The sequence below is a fragment of the Cyclopterus lumpus genome, chromosome 5, assembly GCF_009769545.1.
Source record: "Cyclopterus lumpus isolate fCycLum1 chromosome 5, fCycLum1.pri, whole genome shotgun sequence".
NCBI lineage: Eukaryota > Metazoa > Chordata > Actinopteri > Perciformes > Cyclopteridae > Cyclopterus > Cyclopterus lumpus.
The window spans coordinates 4,223,236-4,235,123 of record NC_046970.1 but is presented as its reverse complement, the minus strand read 5'-3'; the positions used below and the strand labels follow the sequence as shown (position 1 = coordinate 4,235,123).

The window sequence follows — 11,888 nt, the reverse complement described above, 5'->3', positions numbered from 1 at the left end:
CGCGCCTCTCTGCATCACATTTCCATGCTCTTCTCAAATACAGAAACATTAGTATGTAGAAAAATGCTCAATTTGAATTCCGTTCTCGTGATAATATTAGGTGAGGAATTGCTGTGAGGCATTTTGCTTTCAGAACAGGTGCAAGTAACACTTTTGTGCTTCACGCACAGCGGGTGAGCGTGTATCGCATTTCCTTCAAAAGCTCTTAAAAGCAAAAAAGTTAGCGAATGTGAGACAAATTGACTTGTGCCTCCTCCACAGATGTTAGAAACCCACCCTGTGCAGATACGCCTCTTTTAAAGCCGAACTGCCCCTTGGATCACCGCTGGTTCTGCTTGGCCCTCCGCCCTGATATCATTGAACATTGGACGATGGATCCCGTTGGACCGGTGCAGTACATTAACCACACGTGTTATCTCCTCCCAAGCTAATTTAATTCAAGGCGCGATACTGCACCTCTTGCACAGAGGCATCAGTTTCCTCTTGGAGCAATCGTTTGCAATGGATCGATTCTGGACTGTTCTCTGCATTGCCAACTATTTTTTTGCAGCAAACATGTTGCGTAGTTCTCGAGGAGAACAAAGCAGGGGGGTTTCTAGCTCTGCTACCAAATATTAAAAGGAGGTATTTAAAAAAATAAATAAATGGATTACTTGCTTTGCTCAAAAGCTTTACAGCAGTTAGTTTCTATTGATGGGAATACTTTGTTATGAATACATTTTCTACAAATTCCTATTCTTTTCTCAGAATAACCTTGAGACGACTGTGTCTAATTTGGTGGTTATTGTCCCTGATTTGCACATGAAACATTAAATTAAGCTGTTGGCTGTATGGGCAAAAGTGTATCTATCTTTCCATTTTCTGGTAATTTGTTACCGACAGAATACATTGATTATCTCCCCCCTTAGACCCTGAAGCATCATCAATCATTTCCCCTTTGCCAAAGGCAGTTGCAGTATATTCTATGTTTGATATCTGATGCTTCAGTGGCTTCAGTTAGCATAACAATAGTAGCAGTTGTGTGTGTGTGTGCGTGTATCCATATATACATATAATGGTGGAAATAGCATTAGGATAAATCCTTGCAGAACTTTCTTTTAATTGTCCTTTTGACATCTTCTGCTTTTGTTTGTAAAATGCCTCCAAATGTGGTCCTTGTAAATGAGTACGCAATAGGAATGTGTCACGATGTATGTCGCACCACAAGCCCCAGTAAGCCCTGTGAACCTCGCCAGTGCCTTCGTTAACAAGGCACAGCTGGATATGCTCTGGGTATCCAGAACATAGATCAACTTCCATTTTTTCCCCGGCATCAAGCAGCTAAATAGATTACAGCGGCAATAGGCAAGAGCGAGTTTTGTGAGGCAGTGTGTTATCTTTAGCTGCCCGGGTGCTTTATCAGGTCGAAGAAGGGGTGGAGGGGGCCGAGGAAAGACTTCCGATACCGCAGGAACAGACTTCAACAGCAGCAGCAGAGAAGTAACAGTAACTCCAGTTCCATGAGTGCGTGCTGTGCCCTCTAACGAGGTTCACCACCCTGACGAGGCTCCGGCATGCCACACGGTTACAGCTCAATGCGTTACTGCATTAAATCTAGAGCCGGTGATGGATATTCCGAAACCTTTTTTTTTCTCGTTATATTTGCTGGAATTCTCTTTATCATCCCGACAGCAATTATCAAATAAAATGCTCTGCCGAAAACAAAATTACATGCCTGTAAATCCTTTCATTCGACCCAATGAAATGATTGGACGGCCTGCCTGCCCGTCTACCTGCTTGCCGGCCCTCTGTCTTCAACAAGCCGCTAGAGTGACGGCTGTTAGCTGTTAGCTGTTAGCTGCTGGCTCAGCGGTCGCCATGTTGAGAGCCGTGTGGAGGCAATATATATTCTACAAAGAGAACCGTTTAACGTGTCGATAGTTGATTAGGAAACAGGATGGATTCTCGTTGGAGCTAAAGTGACTCGATTCAATACAAATGGTATTTATATAGCCATAATCACAAATTTGCCTCAGAGGGCTCTACAATCTATACAGCATACAAACATCCTCTGTCCTTGGAGACTTGCATCATATAAAAGAAAAGTGACTTGCACGTTATCTGTTCTTCTTATCAAACATAACAAATGAATACACACATCGTGTCTACGTTATTCCCAGCATGTGCATCGTAATACATTTTATTTGGGGTTTGTGGTGGACTGAGCAATACAGCAGATCATTGTGGGTATTGTTGTGCTTGGCTGGCAGCAAGATTCACCATATTTATTGTTCTGTAAAAGGGCTTTTATTGCAAGACTTGGCTCTTGGCTTCTTGTTTGAATTGAAAAGGGTATATATACACACTATGTACCCGCTCTCTCCATAGTTGCATGTTAAAGTGTCCTTGAGCAAGACACTGAACCCCCAGTTGCTCCCCGGGCGCTTCACTGCAGCCCACTGCTCCTTAATAACAAAGGATGGGTCAAATGCAGAAAAGAATTTCCCCACTGTGGGATCAATAAAGTGTACATTATTATTATTGTTATCATTATTATTATTATTATACACTGTGTGGTTAGGAATGTTTGTGCCTGTTATGCCCCTGTGCGTCACACTAAATGTTTTCTCCTAATTTCATCGATCATAGCGCTGGTGTGACAAAAGGCAGCCATCACAGCAGACACAACAGGCATTAGCCTAATAGGCACAGGGCTCGGTGCTTTCATAAGACAGACTTTCATATGCATAAAAAAAAAACGCTCTCTAAGAGGAAGGCACAGCCTTCCACCATTGATGTACCCGAGACAGACTCTGACAATTCTCTATATGCTGTGTGGAGATAAAAGGCCTCTTTTCCGTAGGTGGAGCTGGGAGGTAGAGCATCTCAGATTAATGAGAATGTGGCCTATACTCAAACAGTCTGTAGGTTCCTTTTTGTACGTGTTTTTCAGTGGGTTTGTTGCACTTGTTTTTTCTTCTTCTTTTTTTACTTTGTGCTGTCTATGCTGAATCACAGCAGGAGTGGGATAACATTGTTCTTCTGTGCCTCGCCGTAACTGCAGAATTACACAAAAAGTTGTCCTTTTTTTCCGAGAGGTTTGTGTGGAACATGCCTCAACTCTAAATATATTTTCCACCCAGGAGACGTCGCATTAAAGCGGCTTGTTTCCTAGTGAACCGCTGCAAAAGATAGATTCATCTTCTTAACTGGTTGCATTGCTTTAATTCTTACATCAATACAGGTTTTCCAGAGGCAGTCTCTGACATTTCCTCAAACCTTTTTTTTTTTTTTTTTGTTAAGTTGTATTCTTCCCTCACTTCTTCCCTGTGCCCTATTTACACCCCGCTTTATTCAGCAACCCCAACACGTTAATATGTACAAGCGTATTTGTATGCGCATATATCTGTTTCAATAAAGTTTGCATGATAAAAAGTAATTCATGCATATTTGTCAAGTTGTATACTTACAACTTTAGCCATGTAGCTTTCATCTAAAACAACATTTATCCGTCAACGTCACCCAAAACATAATTTAAAAGTTGAACGTGTTGTGTGATATCAAAACATATACGTCAGAAAAGACAAAAACATGTATAACACCATTCCCATGCCTCTCACATTCTCAAGTCACCTTAACTCTAACTAACGTATCAAGATAGTGACTGTGTTGTAAACTTCCAGTCACGTCATCACGTTTTACCCTTTGAATCCTTCACGAGCACCGACACACATTTTCTTCTTCTTCACCTCAGCTTCATTTATACCGTCAGCTTCTTTTTCCTGCGTGAGAAAGTGAGAAGAAAAAAGAATGTGGACCATTTTCTAAGTCCGACCTGAATAAGTTTTCTCTCCTGTGTATATTAAGAACAGGTGGAAAAAAAAGGTTTTGCCGGAACATATTTTGGTATTCACTCTTTTTCAAGTGTTGGCTTGATCGTGCGCCTCTGAATTTGTGTAACTTGGCGCACGATGTAGAAATAGTTCACTATTTACATTACATTTACATGGATTATTCAAAGGAGGCCAATTTGCATGTAATTGCTTCAGATGTGATTCAGAACCTGTGGTCTTAAAAATCTTCATTTGAGTGTACTTACTGGATATTTCGAAGAAAACGATATTACGAACGATATTAACGATATTGGCAAAACCGTTTTTAAAAAAATTTTTTTTACACGTTTTGAAGCCAAAAGAAACATTGATCAGATAGAGAGAATAGGAGAACTTCTTCTCTTTCTTTCTCGACTTTCAGGGCTTCCGTAGTTTTGAGACGCCGTGAGGAGCGGCCTTCTTGACAGTCAGAAAACTTTAGAGTTTTAATGCTCACCCCGGGGAGATATTGTCTGTGTTGAGAGAAGAACACACAACGGTTGTGAAAATTCTTCTAGATGTTTTCGGTGTTCTTTCGGCTTTTGGCTTTGCCCTATCGTGAGTTTAAAAGCTATGAGGCTTCAAGCAGGAACAAGGCTTGGAGAACTTAAAGGACTGCCTCTGCTTTCATATTGACTTAAAAGTAGCTGTCTGTGGAGTTGCTGGAGATATGAAAATGAATGCATATGAGATCTTTTGTGTTAGTGCGCTCATCATCCTCCCACAACTGAAACCCATCTCTTTTGTCCTGTGTGAGCAACTTGCAGAAAAGTGCAAACGGGAGAGAGTTTGCTCTGTGGATCTGATGGCGAAGAGGGATTGAAAAGACTTCACGGTGAAGATTTTGAATGGTGATGGAGTAAATAGGCCATGAAGCCACAGGTTTAAATGTAGCATATGAGCATAGCTATAAATGCGGCCCGTAATTAATACTTTCGCTGCACTCTTTCTGCATTCCCGCTGTCTTTTCCTGTTTTGTTAAATGTTCATGCTGAGCAGGTAAATGCAAAGCTCCTAATGAGAACCTGGCCACCTCACTCATCTCATGTGGGTTTTTTTTTTCTTCTTCCTCTTCTTTTTTTTTCTACAGACGGAGAAACCAGGAAGGATTCCATACATTTGTGATTGGATGTGAGACTACTTTGACCCTACACAATTGAAGATGATGTTGCTATGGAAACTGCTGGTGCTGCAGTCACTTATGGGGTGCCTTGCAGGTAAAGTATCTTATTAGGAACTTTTGATGCATGCCAATGCTGCCTTTGTGAAGTCCTTATTCATATGTATTTGGGGCAAGTGACAGTATGAAAGCCGTAGTTTAGGAAGGAGCAACCTCCAGTAGATTATTTGTGCCGCACGGGTGTGAAATAATAGGAATGTAGCATCCATTCAACACAGACGTTTTTTGTTTGTTTATTTATTTATTTTTAAGTAAGCCATTGTCTGCTAAAGACTTCCAATCGCAGGCAATATTGCATTTTGCCTTCTCCTTAGTGTTGTATGTGGCACTCAGAAAAGGTTAGCAATAACATCCTGAATGTGAATGAGTTAACCTCGTCCCAGTGGGGATGGGAATCTTATTTTCATAGAACATAAATAAGGGCATGATTTTATCAGGAGTGGAAACCTACAGTAATGATTTGGAAAACCCCTTCATGAAACCTAAATAGCAAAGACATTACATAAATCTTAAAAAAAAACTAAAAAAACATCCAACCAGGGATATCAGATGGCAAATGTGCTTTATGATGTTACAACTTTATGGACATTCCGGACATGTAATCTAATAATAAACAATAACTGAATACAAATAGACAAAATGTGTGGATGTTAGCACACTAACACATTAAAGGTGCCCTTTGCATTTCTGACCACTAGTAGTGCTGTGGTGCAGTGTTTTTGTGAGTGGGTCCTCCGAGTGTAAACATCATTTTGAATTCCCAAATCTTCACAGGGAAGCTTTAATGTTGACCTCGGTACAAAGGAAAGTCTTTATTGTCGATGCGTTTTCATTGTTAGTCGTTGTAAAATTAGATATTAAACCATTAATCCATACTTAATCCATTGTTCATATAAACAAAATGTGTTTAATGTTTTTTTTATTAGGTGTAATTAAGATAAAAGTATGTTCCATAAGGCCCTTTATAAACTAAATTCATCTGACTGGAATTAGGCCTGTCAAAATGTATCGACAATTTTACCAACAGTTAGTCACCAACCAATCAATCAATCAGTGATTGAACCAATGAATAAACGAAATAATAAACCAGACGCATAACAAAATACTGCCAATATTGTAGTCGCAGTAATTATTCTGTTAAAGAACTGCTGTAAAAAAAAAAGAAGAAGATTGAATTGAGGTTAATTTCTCAAATTGATACACAGCACAAAAGAGTGAACGAGTGAACAGGAACATCGTCAATTTCAAATGTCCATCGTTTTATTTCACGTGCAGTTAAGTTGAAAAATGGCTTCATTATACCACGGTGCCCATTTCAGCCACAGGCTCTCTGGCATTGATCACATTTTGATGGAGGACTTTAATTTGTCTCCTTTACAAATAGGAGGGGTCACCAGAGAGCATCAGTTGAATCACTCAGGCTGTTTAATCAACAGGTATTACACGAGTCAAGATGAATAAAAGGCTCTATCGACGAGGTCTGAGTTCTGGTCAAACCCTTCTTCTTATTGCTCGATACACATTATTGGGTTGTGAACCTTTTGCCCTCTTGTGCACATCCGATTTTTGAGATTAGTTTAAATCGCTACGTTGCATCGGCCTCGTGGTTTTTGCCCGTCGCCGTTCATCTGGCTCGAGCAACCCCCGGGTTGTGGCGAGAAACCTAAAGGAGATGTTTTCACAGCAATATTATAATAATACAAATAATGACTTTATTTATACAACGCCTTTAAAACAGAGTTTACAACGTGCTTTGACAGACAAAGCAGCAAAAACAGGGCAAAAAAAACAACAGAAAGCTCAACGAGCAAGACAAACTAAGTGACATTTTAAATCCTGATAAAACACTACAATAGATGGACCATAAAAACAATCGATACGATAAGAACAGACTAAGAAATAAAATTAATATAGTCAAAGTAATGATGTAAACAATCAAACAAAGCAGTAAAGCGACGTCGTCTGAATCATAAAGCGAATGTCTGTAAAAGTAGGATTTTTAAATAGTGCTTTAAAAGAGATTTCTGGTTCTCTGAGCCTTATCTCCTCAGGCGGGTCATTCCAAAGCTGAGGGGCCCTGATGGCAAAAGCATGGTCACCTTTTAGTTTCGAGCCCCAACGTTGGAACAACCAGAAGGGCCCCCACCTGAGGATCTTAAGGCTGCGAGCCGGTTCATAAGGGGTCGACGTTTTCCTCTATGTATTGTGGGGGCCAGATCCATACATGCTTTCAAAGTGATCAGTAAAATATAAAAAATCAAATTCTAAAAACGAACAAGTGAAGAGAAGCCAGGATTCGGGGTGACGTGAAGTCGTCTGTTTGAACCACTGAGGAGGCGAGCGGCTGAGTTCTGAACCCGCTGGATGTGAGAGAATGACTTCTGCTGGATGCCAGAGAGGAGGGAGTTACAGTAGTCAAGTTTTGAAAAGATAAATGCACAAATGACTTTTTTTCCAGGACAGGGAGAGAGAGAATTGGTTTGACACTAGCTCTAGTGGTGTTTGATTTGTTTTCTTTTTACTGTGGTACAGAATTGGGTATCGAGAATCTGGAAATTGTACAATTGTATAATGACATCCCTAGTCTCACAGCTGTAGCCCCCACATTGTGTGACATTACAACTCTCAAACTCAAGTTTTGAGCAGGAATCATAACCGATTCGGGTCCTTTTTTTTCTAACGCACTCTAAACAGGAAGGTCATATCAGGTAAAAAGCCTCATATCATATGCAGATTTCCGCAATTGTCTTAAGATGAATATTTATCTTCTCCTCCAGTCAGACAGCTTTGATGTGAGAGCAACAGCAGGGTGAACATCACGGGGAAAAGCTGGTTAACAAGGACACAGTTCCTACATCTTTACACTACAGCGTACAGAACATCCGTGAACCACAGCCTTGAAGGGGTCGCCCCTTCAAATAAAATTGGTTTATCTTCCTTTCAAAATTCACCAGGCATGAACATTTCTAGGGATGCATACACTCAGACCTCCATAGCACTAATGTGTTTCCAGCCGAGCTGGAAATGAACATCTTGGGGCATTTTTAGATCTTTAAGCTTGAGAAGAGGATTATTTTACTAACCCTTGCACTTATCAGTTTGGAACAAAACTCACTTTACAATGGACGATATGGCCTGGATATGGATTAGAGAGGTGGCGGAAGAATTGACTTCTCTGGAAGCAGGAATGGTGCACAATACGCAGCCCTAAAAAGCTGGGCTTTAATATGCTGCAGAGTGCACGAATGGATTTGCAAGGAGAGCGAACCTCATATAGGCTCGGGGGAAGGAGTCGTACAGATGTTTATTGCAGCTTTAGTTACACTCCTCAGCCTGGGGAGTTATACGTTGATTTGTTTTTCATGCACAAATGAATAAAAAAGCTCCATAATGACATACGTGCCAGTTGAATCTAAAAATCCAATTACATTTTTGAATTAGTCACCTGCTTGTTCACCAGATGACTGCAACGGCAGAGGCCAATGTGAGACAAAGTGATGAAGGGGGCATCGATTCATTTCCACTGACAACTCCAAAAATGAAGTGGGACTCCGGTATTTGTGAACCTATTTGTGTCACGAGAGGCGAGAAACATGGACTAGAAAGACGCTGATGTTGTGTTCGACTGCTCGTAAACAGAGAAAGGAATTCCTCGTGGGTAGTTTCTCCCAAACTACGAAGCAAACACATATTCCCTTGACTTACAAACACATATAATGTAGGTTCGGAGTTGAAGATCACTATCAATTTAGCGTGCATGCTAGAGATGTACTAGCAAATAAGAGAAGATGGTTTGTGCCAAGCTGAAACTGGCATGCAGAACCTGAAACGTCCAAAACGGAACGCTAGAGAGTTGCCTAGAGCGTCGTGGTTTGAGATGAATGGCCGGTGCACTGTTACACTAATGCTGCGTTCACACCAAACGCGTTGCGAATATTCGCAACGCTTTACTCGCCCGACAAATAGTGGTTTATTCGCATCATTCGCTTCATTCGTGCCTAAGAGGGGGGCGTGGCTTATCTCTGTGACTTTACTCCGTGGAAAAAAAAACGTTATCCTTTCCGCCGTCCACCACGGAAGAAATAACCACTAGTTCTGCTTCGTACTTGTTGTGGACATCCAACAAACGTCGGAACATCTAACGCCCTCGTGTTTGGGTTCATAACTTCACCCGTAGGCTCACACAGCTCAGTGACTTTCAATGACTACGTCTCGATAACTTCCGCTTCCAGCGCTACCAGAGCAGCAGCGGCCGGGGGGGGGGGGGGGGGGCGGAGCATCTCAACGCTGATTGGCTTTCGCAACTTTTTCAACTCTGGCAAAAAATCGATTTACGGCATACCCGACCCGAATTTGCGTCAAACGTGTCTGTGCATTGACTTTGCATCACTTGGGCACAAAAATTCGCAACGCGTTTGGTTTGAACGCATCATTAGTGACGTGTTCCTCTCAGTTGTGATGAACATGGCCGCTGTCGGTTGTTTTTTCTTTCTCAGAGCTAAGTAAACGTAACGGCCTTGCAAGCTTGGCTTTATGCCATCTCTGTTTTTGGGGGGTTTGCACATCTTTTGAACGATTGTAGCGGCGAATAGAGACCGACCCATCTCTACAGGAACAGCCTTGTTCCTCAGTCTCGGTCGCCAGGTGATGTTGTGGTTCACTGTCACACTGTGATCTGTTGGCTTTAGCGTCGATCTTCTTCATTGTTTTCACTGCTGCATTACTAAGTTATAACAAATGGTCAGCCTCATTAATGTTTCACGCATAAAGGTAACTGCCCCCAGCTTCCTGCTGATAGGAATAAGTATGCTAATCCTCTGCGCTACGCATTATTAAATATTTATTTCAATTTTAATGCAGATATTTGAATATTCATTAAAGAGGATCATATAGGGAACCACAGGGGATCGTATATCTTTTTTTGGGGGGGGGTCTGTGAGCTTTATCCACCTGAGGATTGTTTGCAAAGAACACTTACATGATTTATACTCACACTTAGAATCTTACCCAGGAAATGCTTGTATGAGGTGTGTGTGTGTGTGTGTGTGTGTGAGTGTTTGTGTGAGTGCGCAGATTGAATCAGTTCATAAGCGTCTTCCGCTGAAGTAAGAATATCCGCCGATACACATCTCCTATCTGTGATATTCACAGGCATTGTTTTATGGAGCCCAAGAAGAGTGTTATCGCTGAGGTATCAACTAAATAAACAATAAACAGTATTTTGTGAGTCCAGTCTGCAGAAATAAGAAAGGATATCAGACAAAAATGGAGGATAAGATGAGATACATAAGAGTTTAGTTTGGAAATTTTACAGCAGCACAGGAAACAGGCCAAAACAATAAGATATGAAATGAATACAGATTAAATTGAACATGACATTACAATATTTACACTATATAAATGAATACATAAAAATACTGAAAATGTATTTCTATTTAGAAATATATATATATATATATATATATATGTGTATGTATAATTGTCTCAACTGTTTTCTTTATTTGTTTACCACCAGGATTGGAACAAGGTTGGGCAGAAATCTTAAAAGGGATATTTACAAACCTCAGCGTTAGCAATTAGCGTAAATAGCAGAACGCTGCAGAAATGGTACAATGTGAAATTGCTGGTAAAACAAAAAGAACATAAGTCAATAAATAAAACTGATATCTCAATTTTTAATTGCTGCTGATTACATTTTTTTGCTAACTTTATTTATCTATTTAGAAGTGAAAGTCTTAAGAAAAGGCTAAATAAATCAGAGGCATTTTGCAACTAATTGCTGTGTAAAACCTAAGTAGGTCAGGAAGATTGAGAAAGAAAAAAAAAAGAAAAGCTGAGAGAAAGAACGTGTTGTTTTGGCAATGGATGTTTATATATGAAAACACCAATAATCATAATTGATGCAACTTCTCCCATAAATATTAGATAAAAAGGGGAAATCTGTCAACTGTTCATTTCTTAATGTGCGGTGGGGGTTTTCTTTATCAAAACCGTACAGTTTATTCTGCATTAAAAGCGACATCATCAAGGAGTAAAATTGGGTTTAAAGTTTTTTAAATGTTGGTCTAATGAACCGAATTATAAGCACGACAAAATAACTGCAATTTATTTGTTTCATGTTACAACATTGGCTTTCATTCCCTCTGCTTTCACAAACCAGTGGGTGTGAAATGGACCCTCGCCGTTAAAACATATATTCCATATGTCAGTGTCCTTACTCCATAGAAGAATGAATATCCCCAGCCCAGTGAACTACTTATGTGCTGTGACAGAACTATCTATTCTAATAGTTGCAAGAAAGCATGAAGGATACGTCCAGATAATCTCCCTTCGTGTTGCCTTAAACCCGTTCATGGAGTCTTTTACCTCCTCCTTTGGCGGGCCTCCAGCAGCACGGAGAAAATACATTTTCTTCAAGGGTCATGTGTCACAGTTCCACTTGCAGAGCCTTGTGTATCATCTTGAATGATCACAGAGGACGATATCTCTAATGAACTCCACGTAGAGTCTAAAGGGGGGAAAGAAACATCTGCGTTAGATATTCGTTCCGCCTCCATAGCAGATGCACTACCTTTTGCTTTGCTTTTGAGGGCAAACTGTTGTATGCGAGTGGGAATGTGTGAGCGAGTTGATGAAAACCTTATTTCCCAAAGTGGACTCACTTAGGTGCTCCTCAACCTATTTCATTTATTTATGCTGAGCCATGCTGTATGAATTCATATGCTGTCACCTGCAATTGGACTAGAGATTTATTTGTGTTTGCATCTTTAAACTGTCACTTGTCAGCACGGAAACTGCTCTTTGACAGACCAAAGCAGCTCTACTGCGAATACTAGCTGGAGAGTGGGAGCACAGAG

The 11,888-nt window shown here is 40.6% G+C and overlaps 1 protein-coding gene across 1 annotated transcript in view; it reads left to right on the top strand.

Annotated features, from left to right (window-relative positions):
- Positions 1-4,980: 4,980 nt before the first annotated feature.
- Positions 4,981-11,888, top strand: part of cntn4 (contactin 4) — a 118,902-nt gene continuing 111,994 nt past the window's right edge. The window contains 1 exon segment of the mRNA XM_034532863.1: positions 4,981-5,068. Coding sequence (XP_034388754.1) covers positions 4,981-5,068 — 88 coding nt within the window.